Source organism: Heptranchias perlo, chromosome 1, assembly GCF_035084215.1.
Source record: "Heptranchias perlo isolate sHepPer1 chromosome 1, sHepPer1.hap1, whole genome shotgun sequence".
Classification (NCBI taxonomy): Eukaryota; Metazoa; Chordata; class Chondrichthyes; order Hexanchiformes; family Hexanchidae; genus Heptranchias; species Heptranchias perlo.
The window spans coordinates 89,360,144-89,385,728 of NC_090325.1; the positions used below are offsets into that span (position 1 = coordinate 89,360,144).

Sequence of the window (25,585 nt, forward strand, 5' to 3'; positions counted from 1 at the left end):
TATGTATAAATGCATAGGCTTCGAGGAGCTCCTGAACATTTACCTGAGGAAGGAGGAAGCCTCCGAAAGCTTGTGAATTTAAAATAAAATTGCTGGACTATAACTTGGTGTTGTAAAATTGTTTACAATTGTCAACCCCAGTCCATCACCGGCATCTCCACATCATGACTACCATCGACACCACAAACTGCCGGCTCACAGTGGAAAGGATATCCAAGAAGATCGCGCATTTAGACACAGACATCAAGTTTTTACAGAGCTGCAAGAAAGCAGACAAGATCCCGAAAGGACTCCAGATCACGAACCCACTCAAGTCCACATACAACTCGGATTACGCTGAGAGACTCTGCCGCCGTACCTCTCGCACACTCCGCAACCATCTCATACACCAACTCTACAGCAGACGCCACAACCTCGAAACCAAGATAGAGTCCATACTCTCAACCTGTACTCAGGACACAGCAGACCAGCTACGTTATACCGCCAAACAGACGAGGCAACGGAACTACGCTGCCTACATGAAAACCAAGAGCAGGAAGCTTGAGAAACTCGGCATCACCACCAGCAACGACCAAGCTTCCCCTGGTACCACGGTTGCAACCACAGGGAAGTCTATTGTCAATTTATCCGACCACACCCTTCAACCAGACGAAATCGAAGTTCTCAGCCGAGGGCTCAATTTCTGCCCCACTACCAAAATGGACCCCACTAGTCTCGCGGCGGACACAGAGGAATTCATCAGGAGAATGAGGCTCCGGGAATTCTACCACAAACCCCAAGATTTCAGCAGCGAACCCAATGAGACAATCGACGATCCGGAACAGCAGACAGAGGGATCCGCGGTACAGCAACCGAAGAGGAAAGAGTCAAACTGGACTCCTCCGGAGGGTCGCTGCCCTCAGCTGGACATGTATGCTCAAGCTGTCAGGAAATGCGTCAATGCCAGATTCATCAGCCGCACTCAGAAGACAGTCCAGAATGTCACCCGAGCACAACGCAACGCCATCAACGCTCTCAAGACCAACCGCAACATCGTCATCAAACCAGCGGACAAAGGAGGAGCCATAATCATACAGAACAGAACAGACTATTGCAAAGAAGCATACCGACAACTGGACAACCAGGAACACTACAGACGGTTACCCGCAGATCCGACCAAAGAACACACCCACCAGCTCAACAAACTGATCAAGACCTTCGATCCAGACCTTCAAAGCGTCCTACGCACTCTCATCCCACGTACTCCCCGCGTGGGAGACTTCTACTGCCTCTCAAAGATACACAAAGCCAACACACCCGGACGTCCCATCATATCAGGCAACGGAACCCTGTGTGAGAACCTCTCTGGATACATCGAGGGCATCCTGAAACCCATCGTACAGGGAACCCCCAGCTTCTGTCGCGACACTACAGACTTCCTACAAAAACTCAGTACCCACGGACCAGTTGAACCAGGAACACTTCTCACCACGATGGACGTCTCGGCACTATACACCAGTATCCCCCACGATGACGGCATCGCTGCGACAGCATCAATACTCAACACCAACAACAGCCAATCTCCGGAAGCCATCCTACAACTCATCCGCTTCATCCTGGATCACAATGTCTTCACCTTCGATAACCAGTTCTTTACCCAAACACACGGAACAGCAATGGGGACCAAATTCGCACCCCAATACGCCAACATTTTCATGCACAAGTTCGAGCAGGACTTCTTCACTGCACAAGACCTCCAACCAACACTATACACCAGATACATCGACGACATTTTCTTTCTATGGACCCACGGCAAGGAATCACTAAAGAGACTACACGATAACATCAACAAGTTCCATCCCACCATTAAGCTCACCATGGACTACTCCTCAGAATCAGTTTCTTTCTTGGACACACGAATCTCCATCAAAGATGGGCACCTCAGCGCCTCACTCTACCGCAAGCCCACGGACAACCTCACGATGCTCCACTTTTCCAGCTTCCACCCTAACCACGTCAAAGAGGCCATCCCCTATGGACAGGCCCTGCGAATACACAGGGTCTGCTCAGATGAGGAGGAACGCGATGGACACCTACAGACGCTGAAAGACGCCCTAGTAAGAACGGGATATGACGCTCGACTCATCGATCGACAGTTCCGACGGGCCACAGCAAAAAATCGCATAGACCTCCTCAGGAGACTAACACGGGACGCAACCAACAGAGTACCCTTTGTCGTCCAGTACTTCCCCGGAGCGGAGAAACTACGCCATGTTCTCCGCAGCCTTCAACATGTCATCAATGAGGACAAACACCTCGCTATGGCCATCCCCACACCTCCACTACTCGCCTTTAAACAGCCACCCAACCTCAAACAGACCATCGTTCGCAGCAAATTACCTAGCTTTCAAGAGAACAGCGTCCACGACACCACACAACCCTGCCACGGTAACCTCTGCAAGACATGCCAGATCATCGACACAGATACCACCATCACACGAGAGGACACCACCCACCAGGTGCATGGTTCATACTCCTGTGACTCGGCCAACGTTGTCTACCTCATACGTTGCAGGAAAGGATGCCCCAGAGCATGGTACATTGGCGAGACCATGCAGACGCTGCGACAACGGATGAACGGACACCGCGCAACAATCGCCAAACAGGAGGGTTCCCTCCCAGTCGGGGAACACTTCAGCAGTCATGGACATTCATCCACCGACCTTCGGGTAAGCGTACTCCAAGGCGGTCTTCGAGACACACGACAACGCAAAATCGTCGAGCAGAAATTGATAGCCAAGTTCCGCACCCATGAGGACGGCCTCAACCGGGATCTTGGGTTCATGTCACGCTACACGTTACCCCACCAGCGAACAAATGTTATCTGTTTTTAATATAATGGGTCATTTGCTGGCTTTCTCTGCCTTCCGGATGTTTCTGCCTCTATCTGTTTTTTTTCCTGTTTGTTTTTTTGTTGAATGTGTATTCGGGGGTTCTGCAGGTGACACCTCTCTGTCTGAACACGTTGATTGCCTTGGCAACGGGCAGTTGCAGGGGCATTCTGTAAACACCATGTATTGTTCTATATGTATAAATGCGTAGGCTTCGAGGAGCTCCTGAACATTTACCTGAGGAAGGAGGAAGCCTCCGAAAGCTTGTGAATTTAAAATAAAATTGCTGGACTATAACTTGGTGTTGTAAAATTGTTTACAATTTATAAATAGAGGCATAGAGTACAAAAGCAAGGAAAATTTTGATGAACCTTTATAAAACACTGGTTCGGCCACAACTGGAGTATTGTGTCCAGTTATGGGCACCGTACTTTCGGAAGGATGTGAAGGCCTTAGAGAGGGTGCAGAAGAGATTTACTAGAATGATTCCAGGGATGAAGGACTTTAGTTATGTGGACAGACTAAAGAGGCTGGGGTTGTTCTCCTTGGAACAGAGAAGGTGCGAGGAGATTTGATAGAGGTATTCAAAATCATGAAGGGTCTAGACAGAGTAGATAGAGAGAAACTGTTCCCATTGGCGGAAGGATCAAGAACCAGAGGACATAGATTTAAGGTGATTGGCAAAAGAACCAAAGGTGACATGAGGAAAAACTTTATTACACAGTGAGTGTTTAAGATCTGGAATGTACTGGTGGAGGCAGAGTCAATCAAGGCCTTCAAAAGAGAACTGGATACGTACTTGAAGGCAAAAAATTTGCAGGACTACGGGGAAAGGGCGGGGGAGTGGGACTAGCTGGATTGCTCTTGCAGAGAGCTGGCACGGACTTGATGGGCTGAATGGCCTCCTTCCATGTTGTAACCATTCTATATTTCATTTGGTCCTTTAAACCAGTGATTGACACATCTCAATAAAAGTTGAGATTTTGCAGCAGGGCTCTCAGTTCTCTCAAACAAATCTTTGGTGGGAGTTCTTTGTGTTTAGACTGAGGTTTCTTTGTTGAAACTGAGAATTCTTGTGTTCACACAAATTTACCTACATTTTGGAGCCCCTCAAATTGACAACATCAGGATGGGGGGCGCAATGGATTTATTCCACAGTACATCTGAGGAGGAGGCACATCACCATCCGTGGCAGGCACGTGTGCAGTTCCAGGATCTGCAGGTGCAGAAGACAGAGGTGTGCAACAAAGTCCTGGAGAAGAGCAGAGAGGGGACCAACGGCAGGGCCGATGTCGCAGGAGGCACTACCCACGTGAGATGGTCTACAGGCAGAGGCTAAGCTTCCTGGACCTCTCTGAGGAGCAGTGCCTATGCAGGCTCAGATTGAGTTGCCAAGTAGTTGCAGACATCTGCGCACTCATTCATGCCGAGCTGGGCCTGGTGGCCACGCATTGCCTGTCACAGTTAAAGTCACCACTGCCCTCAATTTCCTCGCCTCCAGATCCTTCCAGGGCGCCACTGATGACATCTCCAGGGTCTCTCAGTCATCTGCACATAAGTGTATATGACAGGTGATGGATGGCTTGTTTGTCAGGGCGTCCGACTACATCAACTTCCCCCGCGACGACATCAGCCAGACTGAGAAGGCAGTGGGTTTGAACTCTCTGGCTGGCTTCCCACGGGTCCAGGGCACAATTGATTGCACACATGTAGCAATCTGAGGACCTCCATATGAGCCAGGACTGTTCGTAAACCGAAAGGGATATCACTCCATCAATGCACAGCTGGTTTGTGCAGGAGGTTTGTGCAGGTGTGTGCCAGATTTCCTGGCAGCTGCCATGATTCCTTCTTTTTGCGCGAGTCCAATATCCCGGACCTCTTCCACACACAAGACAGACTTAAGGGCTGACTCAATGAAGACAAGGGATACCTCCTGCAGAAGTGGCTCCTGCAGAAAGGAACCCTCCTTTCTCCTTCAAAATCCATGTTTGCAGTGGCCCCTTTAAATACTCCAGTTCACATCACGGTCATGAAGGTGCGCAGTACGCCCGCTGCTCAGCTTGGAGGCATGAACCCAAAAGTAAAATTAAGGGTCTTCAATTCAATCGCGATCGCTCAAACCGATGTGGAGAAAGTTTCTCCGGATTTCCCACGCAGCTAATCCCCCACCTGCTGAATTCCCACCACCATATTAAAATCATACCCCATGCTTGAGCAGGCCTGGCAATGAGGTGGGAGCCTTATTTCAATATTTAAATCAGGGTCCTATGCTGGTTGTAGGACCCTGATGCCATTTTTATATATCGATGGACGAGAGTGCGCTGCAACAGTTCGCCCATTGGTAAAAGGCATTAAGCGGCCCAACCAATAGTCCTTAAAGGGACCACTGCAAGCTGCTCACAAAACAGCCCAAGGTAAGTCTGTTTAAAGATTTATGTGGGGCAGGAGGAGAATGAATGCTTCTTCTGGCCCCACAAATATCTTCTGGCCCACTGCTGCCCCATCTGCGCTCCCACCCCATGATTACTTTACCTCTTTAATTCTTTTCTTCTAGCTGAGGAGCTCCTCTGAGGAGCTGCCAGTTTTCCCAAACCCTAACTGGTGAGCTGCCTGTGAGCTCGAAAGGCGGCCCGACCATGAAGATTGATTGAGCCTCAGACCGATTCCATCGCACTGCCCGCCTCCTACCCAATAGAATCGGTCACCTGAAAATCGCCCCTATTTTTGTGTGAGGCTTGTATTTTCCAGTTTCAGTTTTGTGTGTAAAATTTTTACCTCCTGTCAGTGAGATATTGCCGTATTATTGCAATGGGCAATCTGCTTTCATGTTTAGGCTGGAGCAGGCTATGGTAAATGTCAGTAAATACACTACAGATCCTGGACTAGCAGTGAACAATGTATTCCTTATGCTGTAAAATATACATGTCCTAGTACATATTGGAAAATCTAAAAATTCAAATAGTGGTTGTGAAATATTTGAGGTTCATTCAGTATCCATGGTGCCTCCTGGTGCCATTTGAACCCTTTGATTTGATTATTGTCTTGTACCACTCCCAGGTATCCATTATTCCTTTAACAATCCCCTGCTAAAATACCATTGGAAAAGTAACATTTTGAAGATCATGTTACATTCAAAAAAGATATATGTATATAAGTGCGATATTTTCAATTACAGTACTTGAAAATTTCAATTTCCACAAAATCTGAAGAGAACAGAATTCAATTTAAACACGTCTCACTTTATGAGTACAAGGAATACATTTTTAGTCTAGTGTGGTTTTAGCAGTGGAATCAGTGGCCCATTAGCAAACCCACGAGGAAATGAAGTCTACTATGTTGGAAATGGCTTAGGTTAGAGGATGACCTATTACCAGCTCATTTTATTCCTGAGTTCATTTAAAATATTTGTTCTTCGGATCTGCACTCTGCACTTCCCCAAAGTGCCTGATATTCTTTATTTTTGCTTTGTTAAAACTCCTTCTATTTCCAAAGAAGTCAGCTGATTTCCCTTACAGTCTGTCGGCCAAGTAATTTATTGTTTGCTGAGAAGCTGCATTAAAGAAATTTAATGGACATTTTATCAGCAATTAGAATGTGTCCCTCACCTCAATATGCTGATAGTTTGATGCAGCAACCTTAAATGTACCCCTGCTCTTTAGAGGATTGTAATTGACTTTTAATCTGATCTGGCTTCACGTTAAAACTTTAATTCTTAAATATGGAAAAAAGTAGAATCTGAATAGTAATGCTGTTACTAATGACATTGACTGAAAAGCTAAGCTAAATGCGTACTGTGCAAAGCTTCACATCAGGTTTAAAACGCACCAGTCACATTTTAGGTCAGTTTAACAAAATAGCGAATCAAGTAAACCAACTGTGGGCCTCTCCTAAATATGGTTTGCATTTATATCAGGAGTATGTGAGACGGAGGCTGCTCCAATGTCTCTATTGGCAAGTGCACTGCAGAATTGAGCCATACGGACTCAAATGGTCCCTGGTTTGATTCCCAGTGTACCTATGGGAAGGGGAAGACAGCAAGGGTTTTAATTGCTGATCACTTTCTTAAGACTATGGGGGTAAAATTGGAAATGGGCGTGGAAGCAAAACAGGTGATATTGCAGCAGTCGCTTGTTATACACCCCACCTGGTATTCAGTTCCATTTACTTCAATAGAATTGAATATCAGGGGTGTCGTATGATAGGCACCTAATGCGATTCCACCCTTATCCAATTTCACCTCCCCTTTCTGGAAAGTGTGCACGTGTAGAGATCAGGCAAGGACAGCTTTGATGAACAATGTCTATTTGAGCAAGGTACAAGAGGGTGTATGACTTCAGGAGAGGAGGAGAGTAAATTAAAAAAGAATAAAAAAACCATGTCATTTACCAAAGATGGCCCTAGCAGTGTGTATAAAAGTTGACCACCAAATTTCAGTGCCTGACAAGGTGAGACTTGGGAAAAATGGTTTGTTAAATATTCAAATCAGAATCCAACACAAGGATTACATCAAAGCAAAGCTCAAGAAACTTTAATCCACAAAGTTTCATAGAAATAAAATGCTGAACAGCCAAGATAATCGTTTTAAATGTAAGTTCTGAGACTAGCAATAATAGTAACATGGTAGAATTCTATTTAAATCTCAATCTGAAGAGCCATCTGTCCATTCCTATGTTCCGAAGAGCCATCTGGTATGTTTACTTGTCTTCACAGCCCATTCTGTTATGCGGTGCTTGGCAATAATAGCCACGCAGAGAAAAGGTCATTCAGGGTCACTCCACCTGTCAATGTGCCAGTTTCAGTAAATGTTGCATTAGCTGCAACAAAGGATACGAATGTTTTTAATGGCCCATCAAGGTCAAGGGTTCTTCTCCACTTTATAAGTTATGAACCTTCATAAAATGCTGGAGTGATGTACTTTTAGGCCTTATAAATGCTGTGATTTACACATTTTTTGTGGAATAATATTGCCAGCATCTGGCATGACAGTTTCCCATAGAAATAAGTCTACAATCTCAATTAGTTCCTTCAAAGCAGAACTAAAACATGAATTATCAATGCTGGAGGTAAAATTCCTGGATTACATCCTGGCTAGTAGAAGAGGATACTCTGTACTGAACGAACAGCCCATTTGGCACTGCTTAACTCAACTCTTTTTTTGGCCATTTTCACCTTCTCTCTTGAAGGGGTTCACTGTTGCTAGTGATGGTCCCAAAAGCCCTCAAAGCCCTCCAGTATCTTGCTCAATTACCTATTCTTAATTCTGCGTCTAATCAGCGAGTGTTGGCAGCCTGTTCGGCTATAAGGGGCGTAACAGCTGAGCCTGATTCTGTTCTCACCAAACGTCCATACATGCACAATTTCCAGCAGGAATAACTAGACAGTGTTCAGCAGCGATTATGTAGTTATGGGCCTAACAAACACCATCAATACTTAACTGATTCTTCTGCTCCCTAACCCAGAAGCTCCCAGGCCAATTACTGTCCTGGCTGACATTATTTTTGAATCATTTGCCAACATACCAAGGTGGTAATCCTATATTGCAGCAAACCGCTTAAAAGGAAAATTAACTTGAAAACCAAAGAAGTGATAGATGATTCATATCTAGGAGAAAAAAAAGTTGGCAAATGGAAAGGAGCTACTGCACGGGCAGATGTACATGACCCGGGAGCAATGAAACCAGTCCATCACAATATTTTTTTGGTTTGATTTTAGGTGATGTTTATAGGTAGGTGACCTTCGGTTACCTCTGCAATTCTCCATTCCTGCTGCACTTTCCATTTCTATTAGGTGCTATCGTATTTGATTAGATAAATGTCCACATTGGAGACTTAGTCATTACGGTAGTCATTTTTCTTGATCCATCCTGTTGACGGTGTGGAGAGATTGGATGATCTGAATGGTAAGAGAGGGTCAAGCTTAAATTTGTTAAGTATCTTTTTTGGTGTCCCTATTTCCCGAATGCCACCATTACATGACTGAGTTCTAGCTTGATGAAAATAAGATTGAAGCTATGTCAGTAATGGGAATTGTTTGCCAATTGCTTTCCACGGATAACATTTCCATGCTCCCAGAAGTACAGGAAACATCATATCCCATAGAGTATATGATCATCTCTATTTAAATTTATCCCTATAACCTTCAATTCTATTTTTGAAGTGATTAATGATGTAGCAGTATCTATATTTGTTGGGACTCCATTCCACACATCTAATGCTCTCTGGGGGGGATTTTTTGTTGTAAATTTTTGTCCTTATCAAGGTAAGGGATGATAGTACTTGGAAATTAAGCAGTTTCCCATTTTAAGCATCCACTGTCCGCATCAAGCACTTCCAGATCAGGTACAACGTGGGTTAGGTGTTAAAGGAAAGCTCTATCTGCTTTGCCCCAGTAATGTGAGGTAGATTTATGAATTATCATTTATGGACAGAAAATGATGCAGGCATGCTGATCTCCTTGGCCAAGTTCGCATTTTGGGATCTTGTCACATGAAACTCTGCCCCGATAGCATCAATTCATAAAATCTACCCTGTGCCTCATTCTTATCCCCAGAAAAGTACTTTCTCCTGCTCCATTTTGACATGTCCATTCTCATACCATCTGAATGAGATTACAATTTCTGCCAAATAAGGGGCAGTTTTACACAGTGGATCCGTACCCACAAGAATCCTGGCACCATCGAATGTTACACTACAGAAACAAACCGTTTGGCTCATCAAGTCTTCACCAATGTTTTTCTGTACATCAGCTATCTAGTCTAATCCCACTCTCCTGCTAACTCACCATACTTTTTTTATTATTTGTATCTGATAATAAAAACACTTCAAAAATAAAATTGCCTTAACTTCGAGGGTCCAGACCACTTCCCAGGCCTGGATCCTCAAAGATGAGGTCATTTTATTTTTCTCTTCCCAGGCTTTGACACTGCCTCCACTTGTGGATGGCGGGGGATGGGGCACTTATGTCCTTCGGAAGGCAGTATGATTAATATCACTGCCATGCTTATACCAGATCCCATTAAGTCCAGGGAATCAGGAACTCCCAACTTCGGGAGTTTCCGCCCCAGCCCCCATCCTCTCTGAGGTAGGGGTCTGTGGGTTGGACGGAATTTCTACCTCACTGAAGGCCCCCAGAAATTTCCAGACAAAGCCAGGTCATAGCACACCCAGATCCCAGCCTATTTCCTGGGCCTTCCGCTAACTCTAGTTGGAGCTGGACTCCTGAATGGTCTAGCTCTAATTTTAAGATTAAGGCCTCTTGTTCTGCATTCCCCCACCAGAGGAAATAGTTTTTTTGTATCTACCCTATCAAATCGCTTGATCATATTAAACAACTCAATTAGATCACCCCTGAACCTTGTAAACTCAAGGGAATACAAGCCAAGTTTATGCAGCTGGTCCTCATAATTTAACCCTTTAAGCCCTGAAATCATTCTTGTGAATCTGCGCTGTACTCCCTCCAAGGCAAATATAACTTCCATGAGGCTTAGTGCCTAAAACTGAATGCAGCACTCCAGTCAAGGTCTGACTAAGGCTTTGTACAATGGAAGCATAACTTTCTCACTTTTGAGATCCCCTTGAGTTAAAGGTCAACATTCCATTAGCCTTTTTGATTACTTTTTGTACCTGTGCACTAGCTTTTACTGTTTTTCGTAGAGCACATCTCCACTGTCCCTAGTCTCTCACCACTGAAGAAATATTCTTATTTGTCTTTCTCAGATCCAAAATGGATAACCTCACAATTCCCCACATTGAACAGATCCCGAGGGAATACCACTTGTCACATCCCGCCAGGGAACGTTCTCTTTATCCTTACTCTCTGTCTCCTACCTCCCAATAATTATCAACCCATGTCACAAGGTTACCTCCAATGCTGTGCGTCCTCATTTTTGCTAATAATCTCATGTACGTAACCTTATCAAATGTCTTCTAGAAATTCATATAGACAACATCCATAGACAGTCCCCTATCCACCATGCTAATGACCTCATCAAAAAATGTAACTAAATTAGTCAGACCAGATTTACCCTTCACAAATCCATGCTGACTTTCTTTAAGCAGCTCATACTTGTCCAGGTGTACAGTCACTCTGTCTCTTATGATGTGTTCCAGTATCTTCCCCACAATTGATGGAGTCACATTTGCAATTTTCCAAGCACAATTCCTGAATCTAGAGAACTAAGGAAAATTATGACTGAGGCATCTGCAATTTCCGCACATATTTCTTTTAACACCCTGGGGTGGAAACCATCAGGTTCTGGAGAATTGTTTATCTTAAGTCACATTATTTTCTCCAATTTCCTTTTTTTTTTACTTATATTAAATCCGTTAAGTTCATCCTCTTGACTTATTGTTGGGATCCCTTGCACAGCTAATATTTATCCTGTTCCTTCTTTGTGAAAACAGATCCAAAGTATTCATTTAACAAGTTTGCCATTTCCTTATTATTCATTATAGTCTCGCCTGCATCTGTTCTTAATGGACCTATATTCCTCTTTATCACTATCTTTCTCTTAATTTTTTTTCAAAACTTTTGCTGTTGGTGTTGATATCACTTGCAAGTTTTTTTCATATTCCCTTTTTTGCACCTCTTATTACTTTCATTGTATCCTATTTCTTTTTAAAGCTCTCCCAGACCGCTGGATTTCTACCTTTCTTTGCATTTGTGTAAGCCTTTTCTTTTAGCTTGATACTATTTCTTACCTCATTTTTTAACCATGTTTACTTAACTACACAAGTGGTGCCTTTGCCTTTTAGAGATATATACTGGTTTTGTATTGCACCAAATACTTCTTTCAATACTTCCCACTATTTGACTGTAGGTTTACCCATGAAAGTTCAGTCCAGTTTACTGCAGTCAATTTGTTTCTTATCCCTTCAAAGTTTGACTTACTTAAATTTAAAACCTTGATTTGTGACTCTCCTTTTTCCCTCTAAAACCTAATGTCAAATTCATAACATATAAATCATACCAAAATGCATCATCATGTCAATTGTGGATGATTTAATATTGGTGAAAGTGACAAATGCCCCTTTTCACCTCAAACAAAAAAAGTTTGTGAAATACTTTATCATAAACACAGTGCACCTCAAAATATAGAATAAGTTAAAGGAAAGGGTTTATGGAATGTAAAGGCTTGAAATAACATACCACACAAAAAAACACGATAATGGACAGAAAATGTTGAAATACACAGCAGATTGGTCAGCACATAAAAGAGAAAATACAAATTCAGATGCCGAAGGATGTATGTGTACATTGAGCATTAACATTTTTTTTCTTTTTATCAAATCTGATATTGAGTTTTGTGCCTAAGGTTTGTCACTGTTTGGAAAATGGAACACTTCCTGGAGATATAGAGAAGCAAAACAATAATTTACTATCTAAGTGTCAGCTTGGCTCAGTTGGTAATATTCTCATTTTAAAGTCAGAAGGTTGTGGTTTCATAATCCTACTTTAGGACTTGAGTACACAATGTAGGATGACATTTCACTGCAGTATTGAGGGGGTACTGCTTTGTCAGGGGTGGTGCCTTTCAGATAAACATTAAACCAAGGCCCTGTTTACTTATTAAAAGGGATATCAAAGATAATATGGAAGGCCATTCATTCATGCATCCAGAAAGACCGTACAATCCTGTCATTATGGCATCTAATTATTTCTTAAATTACTCAAGGGTTTTCACTTCCAATATTCTATCTGGAAGCCCATTCTAAGTATTGATCAGTTTTCTGCTAAGAAGTGATGGTGGTGCTAAATATGTTCACCAAGGTTTGGACAGGCATAGTTAAATGAATTGCCATCCATCACATTCTTTGCGATTAACAGTTCAGCAATACTGGGCATCAGCACTGCTGTTGCATACTTGGCATTCAGCATTATTAATGAGCCAGAGGGTCATTTAAAAATCAAAGGGTCATCTTGCCTAGTGGAATCAATTGCAGGGAACTAGGTAAGGCAGCTTTGTACAAAAGAAAACTTTTATTTTGAAAGCCCCAGGGGCCACTGGCCACACTGCCTTCTACTCAGCCGAGGTGGGTGACCGAGGTGGGCAATACAAACCAGAAGCCCTCCATAAAAATTATAATTAGCTTGACCTCAGATGATTTGCCAGGGTGAGAATAGGAGGAGACTGGCAGGTACAAAGACAGCACCACTGGATCAGAAAGTCCAGGCCTTTGTGTATAAATAATTCAAAAAGCTCTTTTCTAGGAAAATTATGCCCTTTTAATATTGCATTTTTGCAATCTGTTTTTGGTAAGTATCATTTTTAAAAGGAATGACACTCTAGATTACTATCAGGTGACTTCTACAGGCAGGCAGCTATTACATTTCTTCAGAATATATCCTTGTAACCAGCTGTGAGATAAGAACATTGTTGATTATATATGACAAGGGTAGACAGGTATTAGCTGTCAGTAGAGCTGTTAGAATATATGTGAAGGATTACAGACAGGCTAAATAATATTTTGATGATTCATTGCAGTGCCTATGACAGATTAACACAGTTGGACACTTACTGTAATTTCTAGCTACATATATGTAAATAATCCTTTTTTGAAGATTGGTAATAATATCGTCATTCCATAAGAACATAACAACTTAAGAAATAGGAGCAGAAGTAGGCCATAAGGCCCCTCGAGCCTGCTCCTCCATTTAATAAGATCATGGCTGACCTTCGACCTCAACTCCACTTTCCCGCCCGATCCCTACATCCCTTTATTCCCTTAGAATCCAAAAATCTATCGATCTCAGTCTTGAATATACTCAAAGACTGAACACCAGAGAGCACTCTGGTGAAGAGAATTACTAAGATTCATAATGCTCTGAGTGAAGAAATTCCTCCACACCTCAATCCTAAATTGCCCACCCCTTATCCTGAGACTATGTCCCGTAATTCTAAACTCTCCAGCCAGGGGAAACAGCCTCTCAGCCTCTACCCTGTCAAGCCCTCCAAGAATCTTATACTTCTCATTCTTCTAAACTCCAGAGAGTATAGGCCCATTCTACTCAATCTCTCCTCATAGAACAACGCTCTCATCCCAGGAATCAAGCTGGTGAACCTTTGTTGCACCACCTCTAAGGCAAGTATATCCTTCTTTAGGTAAGGAGACCAAAACTGTACACAGTACTCCAGGTGTGGTCTCACCAAAGCCCTGTACATTTGTAGCAAAACTTCATTACTCTTGTACTCCAACCGCCTTGCAATAAAGACCAAAATATCATTTGCCTTCCTAATTGCTTGCTGTAACTGCATGTTAACATTCTGTGTTTCATGTACAAGGACACCCAAATCCCTCTGAACACCAACATTTAATAGTTTCTCACCATTTAAAAATATTCTGTTTTTCTATTCTTCCTACCAAAGTGAATAACCTCACATTTCCCACATTTTACTCCATCTGCCACCTTCTTGCCCACTCATTTGCAGACTTTTTGTGTCCTCCTCACGGCTTATTTTCCCAATTAGCTTTGTATCGTCAGCAAACTTGGATACATTACACTTGGTCCCTTCATCTAAGTCATTAACATAGATTGTAAATAGCTGAGGCCCAAGCATCGATCCTTGCGACACCCCACTAGTTACAGCCTGCCAACCTGAAAATGACCCGTTTATTCCTACTCTCAGTTTTCTGTCCGTTCACCAATCCTCTATCCATGCTAATATATTACCCCCAATCTCATGAGCCCTTATCTTGTGTAACAACCTCTTGTGTGGCACCTTATCGAATGCCTTTTGAAAATCCAAATATACTACATCCACTGGTTCCCCTTTATCTACCCTGCCAGTTACATCCATAAAGGCTTCTTCGACAGCACGTCCCAAACCCGCAACCTCTATCACCTAGAAGGACAAGGGCAGCAGGCACATGGGAACAACATCACCTACACGTTCCCCTCCAAGTCACACACCATCACAACTTGGAACTATATCGCTGTTACTTCATCGTCGCTGGGTCAAAATCCTGGAACTCCCTTCCTATCAGGACTGTGGGAGAACCTTCACTACACGGACTGCAGCGGTTCAAGATGGCGGCTCACCACCACCTTCTTAAGGGCAATTAGGGATGGGCAATAAATGCTGACCTCGCCAGCGACGCCCACATCCCATGAACAAATAAAAAAATTCCTCAAAAAATTCTAATAGATTTGTCAAACATAATTTCTTTTTTATAAAACCATGTTGACTCTGCCTATTCATATTATGATTTTCTTAGTGCCCTGTTACCACTTCCTTAATAATAGATTCCAGCATTTTCCTGATGACTGATGTCAGGCTAACTGGCCTGTAGTTCCCTGTTTTCTCTCTCCCTCCTTTCTTGAATAGCGGTGTTACATTTGCTACCTTCCAATCCACTGGGACCGTTCTGGAATGTAGGGAATTTTGGAAGATCACACCCAATGCATCCACTATCTCTGAAGCCACCTCTTTTAGAACCCCAAACTTTAGGTACTTGCTCTTCTACATGAATTTTGTTAAACAGCCTTTGCACCCGCCTGCAACAACTATAGAGTAGTGATAATGGGGGACTTCAATTATCCCAATGTAGACTGGGGCAGTAACAGTGTAAAAGGCAAAGAGGGAGAGGAATTCCTGAAATGTGGTCAAGAGAACTTTCTGGAACTGTGTGTTTCCAGCCCAACTAGGAAGGAAACAGAGCTGGATCTAGTTTTAAGAAATGAAATGGGGCTGTTGGAGCATTTCAGTGGGGGAGCATTTGGGGAACAGTGATCATAGTATCATTAGGTTTAGAATAGTTATGGAAAAAGGACAAGGAATCAAATGTGAAAATGCTTAACTGGAGGAGGGCAAATTTCAGTGAGTTAAAAAGGGATCTTGTCCAGGTGGATTGGAATCAAAAATTGGCAGGCAGAACAATAATTGAACGATGGGAGGCCTTTAGGTAGAGTTGGTTCGGGTACAGTATAGACACATCCCTATGAGGGGGGAAAGGAAGGGCATCCAAAGCTAACGGGTATAATTTCAAAGTTTGCAGAGGACACAAAACTCATAAATGTAATAAACAATGTGGGGGATAGTAATAGACTTCAGGAGGACATAGACAGACTGGTGAAATGGGCAGACACATGGCAGATGAAATTTAATGCAAGGAAGTGTGAAGTGATGCATTCTGGTAGGAAGAATGAGGAGAGGCAATGTAAACTAAATGGTACAATTTTAAAGGGGGTGCAGGAACAGAGAGACCTGGGGGTGCACATATACAAATCTTTGGAGGTGGCAGGACAAGTTGAGAAGGCTGTTAAAAAAGCATATGGAATCCTGGGCTTTATTAATAGAGGCATAGAGTACAAAAGCAAGGAAGTTATGCTAAATCTTTATAAAACACTGGTTAGGCCTCAGCTGGAGTATTGTGTTCAATTCTGGGCCCCACACTTTATGAAGGATGTCAAGGCCTAAGAGAGGACGCAGAAGAGATTTGCTAGAATGGTGCTAGGAATAAGGGACTTCAGTTAAGTGGAGAGACTGGAGAAGCTGAGGTTGTTCTCCTTAGAACAGAGAAGGTTAAGGGGAGATTTGATAGAGGTGTTCAAAATCATGAACAGTTTTGATAGAGTAAATAAGGAGAAACTGTTTTCAGTAGCTGAAGGATTGATAACCAGAGGACACAGATTTAAGATGATCGGCAAAAGAGCCAGAGGCGACATGAGGAAACATTTTTTTACGCAGCGAGTTATAATGATCTGGAATGCACTGCCTGAAAGAGTGTTGGCAGCACATTGAATAGTAACCTTGAAAAGGCAATTGGATAGATACTTGAAGAGAAAAAATTTACAGGGCTATGGAGAAAGAGCAGGGAAATGGGACTAATTGAATAGCTCTTTTAAAGAGCCGGCACAGGCACAACAGGCCGAATGGCCTCCTCCTGTACTGTACCTACTATGACATTATGAACTCTGCATTTATATTATCAATACCAAGAGCCTTGTTCTCTTTCAAACCATCAATATAAATCTTTACATTGTCTTCCAAGAAATCCAGCATCAACTCCCCTCAATTTGTAAAGGGCAGGTTCTCCAGAACTGGTTCATCCACCATGTTCTGTACATTATTTAGATCTTCAAAATATGCTTTCCACTGCTTGCTCCTTACCTGTTCATCCTCAATTATCTGACCATTTTGGTCTTTCACTGTATCCATTTTAAGTTTGTAAGATTCACTTAATGCATTTTTTATCCCTTGCAGCCCCTGTGTTTAGTTTCTTTTGGTGTAATCTTCTGCTTCTCTGCACTGGTCGTTTATCCAATTGTTCTTATCTCTCTTTGCTTTTAGCTTATTTCTAGATTAGCACGTCAATTAAATGCTATACTCCTTTACTTTTCCCAGAAACTAAATCAAACTAAGGAGACACAGCTTCCAATCTCAGGGATACCAAGGTTCTTCCTTGCTCGTTACTCTTACTTATCCAAGCATCATGACAAATGAATTAACCTAGTAGCCTGCAACTTTGATGGGCTTAGTTCAGACCCCAGATGGAACTGTTGGATCTGGGGGTATATGAGCACAAACCGTTGAAGGTGGCAGGGCAGGTTGAGAAAGTGGTTAAAAAAGCATACGGGATCCTGGGCTTTATAAATAGAGGCATAGAGTACATAAGTATGGAAGTCATGATGAACCTTTATAGAACACTAGTTCGGCCACAACTGGAGTATTGTGTCCAGTTCTGGGCACCGCACTACAGGAAAGATGTGAAGGCCTTAGAAAGAGTGCAGAAGAGATTTACTAGAATGATTCCAGGGATGAGCGACTTTAGTTACGAGGATGGACTGGAGAAGCTGGGGTTGTTCTCCTTGGAACAGAGAAGGCTGAGAGGAGATTTGATAGAGGTATTCAAAATCATGAAGGGCCTAGACAGAGGAGATAAAGAGAAACTGTTCCCATTCGTGGAAGGGTCAAGGACCAGAGACATAGATTTAAGGTGATTGGCAAAAGAACCAAAGGTGACATGAGGAAAAACTTTTTTACACAGCGAGTGTTTAAGACCTAGAATGCACTGCCCGAGGGGGTGGTTGGGGCAAATTCAATCATGGCCTTCAAAAGGGAACTGAATAAGTACCTGAAAGGAAAAAATTTGCAGGGCTACGGGGATAGGGCAAGGAAGTGGGATTAGCTGGATTGTTCTTGCATAGCGCCAGTGCAGACTCGATGGGCCGAAAGGCCTCCTTCCATGCAGTAACCTTTCTATGATTCTATGATTCTCTGTTCCAACCTGTTGCATTCGGTCCTCATTATTAGGATTTGTTTTTGTGCTCGCCTTAAGGTTTCTTTGTTTTTCACTCAACTCCAGGACTTCTTCTGTTATCCATTTATGATTCTTAGTGTTGTTTTTGCGACCCAATACTTGTTCTGCAGTTCTTAACATTCCATTTTTGATGGTGTTCCATGTCATCTTATTGAAACATATAAGATCCTGAGGGAACTAGAAGGGGTAGATGCTGAGGGGATGTTTCCCCTTGTGGGAGAGCCTAGAACTAGGGGCCACAGTTTAAAAATAAGGAGTCTCCCATTTAAGACAGAGATGAGGAGAATTTTTTTCTCTCAGAGGGTCGTGAGTCTGTGGAACTCCCTTCCCCAGAGAGCGGTGGAGGCAGGGTCATTGAATATTTTTAAGGCTGAATTAGATAGATTCCAGATTAACAAGGGAGTCAAAGGTTATAGTAGGTAGATGGGAAAGTAGGGTTGAGGTCACAATCAGATCAGCTGTGATCTTATCAAATGGCAGAGCAGGCACGAGGGGCCGAATGGCTTACTCCTGCTATTAATCCGTATGTTCGTCTCTTCTACATCCATTTCTTCAGTTGTTGTAGGTACAATAATGTTTCCCTCTCTTCAACATCTTTGTAGTTGTTTCTGGCTTACCAAAACCAATGCTTTGCTTTGAGTGTCCATACTGCTTGGGAGAAATGCCCTAATGGAGCAGGTGGGACAACCACAATCCTGCCTCCAATTTTGAAGTTGTCACTCCTGGGTCGTTGTCTCTTTGATGTCAGTCATGCATGGTTGATCTCGAATGGTGCTAGTCCTGCTCTCTGCTTCATTGCTCTGTTCCATGCCCATAGTCACAATGTTCTTTATGACTGTATCACTGTGGCTCCGTGGTCCATCCATGGACATCCCCATATTGCAGCCCTCTGGAAATCCATCTCACTGCCCCGGAAGAGCAACAAAGCCCCAGAAAAACGTATCCTGAGAATAGCCTCTCTCATTTCCTTGAGCAACTTCTCTAACCTCCTTTTCATTTCCTTGTACACATTCTGGACCAAGTGGGCTACAATTCCTTCTCCCTGGACTAGAGGCTGGACTGATAAAACCTGTCATTGGTAAGCTGCCTATCCTTCATAATCTCTGTTTTCATTGTTTGTTCTGCAGATAGCTTCCCATTTATGGCTGTAAGAGTGAGCATGTTATCTCTGCGCACCTGATATTCCAGGATTCAGACATGTTTCAGTCGCGCAGCCCTTTAAGGAAATGGTTTCAGCACACACCTTCTCCCATGGTCATGTCTGTGAAATCTCTGTGGTTATGTAGGAACTACGACATTTGCTAGGCCAGCAAAATGCTTGGATGATCTCCTGTCATCCTTGAACTGATCAAAGAAGGTGGAACATAAATTGTAACAGGGCACCTTATCTCTATAAGGACGTTCCAGTTTTCCAAAGACAGTTTGATTCCACTCTCACACTCTGGAGTAGTTGATGGAGCTTCAGTACCCTCCTCATTCAACTTGTTCACTCCTCCAAAGTGGGTTTACTGGGGCTGTATAGTAGTTCACAGAGCTTTGTGACCCATACAATTCCAGGAATAACATTAGAAATCATCCCTGGCCCTGTCACTGGTTTCTTCACACTGAACATGGCTTCTCTTAAAGTACTTCCCTGCTGGTCTGTGCTATACCCTGCGTTTTCACCCAGTCTGCTTTGATGCTTCTGTGGATACCTATGTTGTGGCATTTACTGTTTCTCTCTTCATTCAGTCTTCTCCATACTCCTGCAGCTCCACTAAAAGCTGTGAAGTATGCACCATCCTACTAACAATGCCAAAAAAGCTATAAGAGAGGAGTTCTACTTGGTAGGGCTATCTATGGCCAGCTTCACGCAATATTCTGATTTTAGGATGGTGCAAAGCAAATAACAATAGTCAAATATAGTAAAACAACTGAACAAGGTTTATTTACAACAACCGCATAGGAATTTCTTTTCCTTAAACATTTTAGCCCAGGAACAGATCAGAATACAACTCTCCGCTTAACTGAAAGAAGTTGGTTGGGAGTCGGGGGGGTGGGATGTCTCATTCAACAGGCCAGATTTTAACTTTAACATTAGTACAATGTACTGCTAAACTGTAAACAGAACATTCTAAAAAAAAGAGATAAACTAAATATACTTTTATAAAGCAGGGAGGGATTAACCCCGTTTATATTCTCACTTTCTCAACTTCAGCTATGCAGACCTGTACACTACTACTAGAATGATATGTACAGTGAGTGAAGGTTTGGGATTGTCAGTCACATGACATTCTTTGGAACTACAAGTGTTATATTGTTTTATGTTAAGAGACACAACAGAAGTGGCCTGTCACAGAAATAACACTTTTCTGGTAGAATGAAGTGACATTTATTTGATCCTGCAACCTGGCAGTATTTATTGCCCATCCCTAGTTGCCCCAGGGGTATTAAGAGTCAACCACATAGCGTGGGACTGAAATCACATGTAGGCCATACTGGGTAGGAGTGGCAGATTTGCTTCCCGGAGGACTTTAGTGAACCAGTTGGGTTTTTAAACCATTCAATACATTTTTACAATATTTTTGCAACTTTCATTGTCATTTTCCCCCCTCTGGTGTTAGCCCACAAATGACCAGATTTATTGAATTCAATTTCACAACTTGTCATGGTGGATTCGACCTCATGACCTTTGTGTTGCAAGTACCATAACCACGAGGCTATTGTACCCTTAAAGTTGTGTAGGCCAGGTAAAAGCTTCATGTGACATCACTAGATAAAACAGTCTTAAACTTCACTAATTATTATCACGATGCCATTATCATATATACCATGCTTAAGATGACAAGTGGTTGTTGAAACAACCAAATTAAATAAATTAAGTGACTCAACTCACATTTATCACTTTGTGTTTGTGAACTTAGAGAATTCTAAATAAATGGAAATGGATCTTCTGGTAGGTTCTGCTTCATGTGAATTGTTTACAATGGGACCCGCAGCCAGTACAGATGCTGGCAGGCTCACTCACAATTATACGCGGTAGGGAATTAGCATGGCTATCACTTTGCCTCACACGGTTTTCTGTGCCCGTCCCAGCTGGCCTCCAGGCTGTTTAACAGGACTTAGATATATGGCCCCTTTTTGAGTAGTTGAGATCATGATCTAAACGGATGTGAATAACATGAAGGAAAAACAGCTGGGCCTGTATCAGCAAACACATCCCTGTGTAGCATGACAGCACATGCACACAACTTCTTAACCTTTTAAACAAAATTATTGTAGCATCCGACTGGGACAAAACACTCCACATACCAGGTAAGTCTTACTAAAAGCACTTGAAGGCAACTCTTCCCCCTCGTGTATTCTTTTGAGGTTAAAATAAACTTGTATTTTCAATTATATATCTTCATGTGGGAAGATTGCCATTGTTACTCGCTCTCATCCCCTTTCAGGAACTATTATATAATTAATCGATTAGATGCATGAATTGTCCCGAGGGTTAATTATGAGACTAGGTGAAGATTTTGTGTTCAGTGATGCTTGCTTTATGAACAGAAAACCCAACCCAACCCAATAATAATGATTAGAAAGTATTATCATGACATTTCCTGTGACCCAATTCTAATATTGACATTGCTTCATTTTGTAGCTCTTTCTTTTGCATCGATAAAATGTATGTGCAATTAGCATTCATTTCAGTCAATTGGTGAATGCTTAAAACTGTTCACATAGGGGCCGATTTTCAGATGGCGAAGTTGGGGGCGGGGGGCTCGTAAAATGGCAGAAATCCAAAGCGGGTTCGGAGCCCGGCTTCAACCCGCTGACTTCCGAGTTCCCCAGTGACTCGTTCGGGTGCGCGCCCAGCTCCCGAATGCGGGACTCCCATCGGCAATTAAAGCCGGCGGGATGCTGATTTACATAGTTAGTTGAGGTACTTGAGAGACCTCATTGAGTGGATATTTTGGCAGAGGTGCAATATTGAAGGATCCTCAATGTGTTTCCCGTGCTGTGGGAAACACTCCCTGTTGGAGCAGACGTGTTTCAGCCAGCAGCCAGTGGGAGATGCAAAGGATTATTTGACAGTTGGGGGGAATACCTCATTTATTGCAGCAGGGCACTCTGTCACTTCAGACAAAGTTTTGGCTGCAACATCTTTGTCTTTCCACTCAAAATTCTTACTTTCCACCCAAAACTCTGCTGTGCAAACACATTTACCTACTTTGCAGACCCCCTCAAACTCACACTGTCAGGATGGGGGTGCGCCATGGCTGCATTCATCACTTCAACCGAGGACGAGCAACATAACCAGTCTCACCAGGCATGCCGTCCACCTCTGCCACTTGGAGCTCCACAACACAGTGCTGCGCCACAGGCATCTGCACAAGAGCACAGAAGGCAACAACAGAGAGAGCGATGTTGCAGGAGGCACTACCCTTGCAACAGGGTCCACAGACCGAGGCTTAGCTTCCTGGACCTCTCTGAGGAGCAGTGCATACATAGGCTCAGAGTCAGTCGCCAGGTAGTCGCAGACATCTGCAGCCTCCTTCATGCCGAGCTGCTCCCGGCTGGCCCAAGCAGCATATCCTTACCTGTCGCTGTCAAAGTCACCACTGCCCTCAACTCCTTCGCCTCCGGATCGTTCCAGGGTGCCACCGGGGACATCGCTGGGGTCTCTCAGTCGTCTGCACGCAAGTGCGTAAGGCAGGTCACCGACGGCTTGTTTCGCAGGGTCTCGCACTATGTCAACTTCCCCATGGACGACCTCGGCTAGACGGAGAGGGCAGTGAGATTCCACAATGTGGCTGGCTTCCCATAGGTGCAGGGTGTAATCGATTATACCCATATAGCAATACGAGCACCTCCACACAAGCCAGGACTGTTCATCAACAGGAAGGGCTATCACTCCATCAACAATCAGCTCATCTGTGACCACCGCAAGAGATTCCTTCACATGTGCGCCAGATACCCTGGCAGCTGCCACGATTCCTTCATCCTCCAGGAGTCCAACATCCCACCCCTCTTCCACGCACCGAACACCCGCAAGGGTTGGCTCCTCGGGGATAAGGGATACCTCCTGCACATGTGGTTCATGACACCTCTGAGGAACCGCACCACCGAGCAACAGCGTCGATATAACGACAGCCACATCGCTACTAGGTCTACAATTGAGCAGGCTATAGGACTGCTCATGATGTAATTCAGGTGCCTTGATCGTTCTGGGGGAGCGCTTCAATACGCACCAGACAGAGTGGGATGCATTATAGTCGTCTGTTGTGCCCCACACAACATGGCACAACAGAGAGGGGTGCCGCTTGAGGAGGCCCCATCCACATCTGCCATCTACATTGAGGAGGAGGAGGAGGAGGAGGATGAGGATGAGGCGGAGGAGGAGGCAGAGGAGGAGGAGGAACAACCCCTGGGCAGAACAGCAGCTCACCTGGCTGCTCGTGAGGCCAGGGAGTCACTGATATGTGAACGGTTCTCCTAACATCAGACATTGTGAAGAGTCCAGTCCTCACCTCCTGGACAGAGCAGCGGCCACACCAGCCCCCCCACCCCCCCCACCCCCTGGACAAAACAGTCCTGCAACTACACATACACCCACTGTAGAGTGACCCAATGGGTGGCATCAAGTGTGGGTGTTCATGGTGAACCTCATGAAAGGGCCTTATTACACAAGCCTGTCAAGAATGGCCAAGACGTGGCAGTAGTGGTGACAATAATAATATTTAATGTGCATTGAACAAAAAGCAAATATAAATAAAAAACATGACCAAATGTCAAACACCCTTGTGCATCCCCTTTGTGCTCACAAAACCTTCGCTTATCGCTTCCGACTACTTCTACATGGTGCTTCCCCTGTGGCTGCAGCAGATGTAGTGGCAGGTTGCTGTTGTCCATGCCCTGACCAATTAGATGCTTTGAGCCGACACCCTCTGGGTTTCGGTGGCTGTGAGGGCCCCTCCAAAGACTGCTCCACCTGAGCCTGTGCAGGGGCAGAATTGGCCACCTGGAGAGGAGTCAGCATTGCGGGTACTGGTTGAGAGGGGGGCAACAGTTGAAACGTGGGGGCACTTTGAGTGAGATGGGGACCCACCGATGTGTGTGTATCTGCGCTGGTGGATGGCTCGCTCAGATGTGACGGTGCACCCTCAAAGGCCTGCAGGTCCTCTGAGGAATCACCCTTTGCCGTCACAGCAATCGCTGAAGGCCCTGTAAGAGAACAGAAGGTAATATTAAGCGTGATGACAGCTGTTGAGGTGCTGAAGGTGGCAAGGCATGTTAACATCAATTGACATTGTGTGTGCTGAATGTTAAAGTTGTGTCACCAGACGTTTGTTGGATGTCTATCTCGGCGTCCTCAATGGACAGGCACTCGAGGGTGCGGCTCATCTCCAGCACCTCGTGCTCCGCATCTGTGAGGATGACTAGATGTTGTGGCCCCCCTCCGGTCTTCGCCCTCTCCCGTGCATTCTGGGCTCTCTTCTCCTATAAGGGGAGAAAGTAGAGAGGCGTGAGTGAGTGATGGTGACGTGGCCAACCGCTGAATGCATTGGTTTGGGTGAGGCTGACCGTGAAAGAGATGCATCAGAGGGTGAGTATGAGACAGAGCCATGACATTGGATGAGGATTGGGTTGAGTGGTAGTGGTGGGGTGAGTACTCGGGAGGTGAGGAAGTGGTGAGTAAATGCAGTTAAGTTGAGGATGAGCTTTGAGTGAGTGTGAGGAGTGACGTGATCGAGTAGTGTTGGCAGTGCAGAAGGAGTTGTGGGGTAGGGGTGGTGATGTGGAAGACGGAATGTAGGGTAATGAGTAAGTGTACTCATGTTGGCTGACTTAGTTAGATCACTGAAGCACTCCTTGCACTGTATCCAGGTGCGGGAGATGTTACTGCTGCTGGTGACCTCCTCTGCCACCTCGAGCCAGGCCTGCTTGGTGTCAGAGGCAGGCCACTTCCTCCCATCCACCGGGTAAAAGACATCCCTCCAAGACCAATATGTCCTTCCAAAGGTGCGGTGCCCAGAACTGCTCACAGTACTCCAGGTGCGGTCTAACCAGGGTTTTGTATAGCTGCAGCATAACTTCTGCCCCCTTGTACTCTAGTCCTCTAGATATAAAGGCCAACATTCCATTAGCCTTTTGCCCATGGCAACTTCATCAAAATATATCGCAGATATTCTGTAATCCTAACCAGCTTTTTCATTTCTTCTCGAAATGCAAGCAATACTGCATTTATTGCTCATTACTAGTTGCCCAAGTAATAATTCCTTGAATAGCTGAGTGTCAAGGGCACCAAGAGACAACTGCATAATGTTGACTAGGGCCACATGCAGGTCATACCAGGTGCAGGAAGAGGGTTAGAAACAGGTTTACTTCCTTGAATGGCATTAGTGACAGCTTTTATGGTCATTTTTGCAGAAACTTGTCATTGTTGGATTTAGCTCATAACCTCTGGGTTACCAGTCCAGTTCCATA

General features: G+C 44.1%; 1 protein-coding gene across 6 annotated transcripts in view; it reads left to right on the plus strand.

The window, feature by feature from the left end:
* The window catches only part of LOC137333828 (BTB/POZ domain-containing protein KCTD8-like), a 247,316-nt gene that overhangs the window by 137,773 nt on the left and 83,958 nt on the right, over nucleotides 1-25,585 (plus strand). The window contains exon 5 of one of the 6 annotated variants that reach the window (XM_067998236.1): nucleotides 16,346-16,367. The exons of the other annotated variants lie outside the window; for them this stretch is intronic. Within the exon in view, the coding sequence (XP_067854337.1) occupies nucleotides 16,346-16,367 (22 nt within the window). The remainder of the gene's footprint in view (nucleotides 1-16,345; nucleotides 16,368-25,585) is intronic. 6 annotated transcript variants of the gene reach the window in all.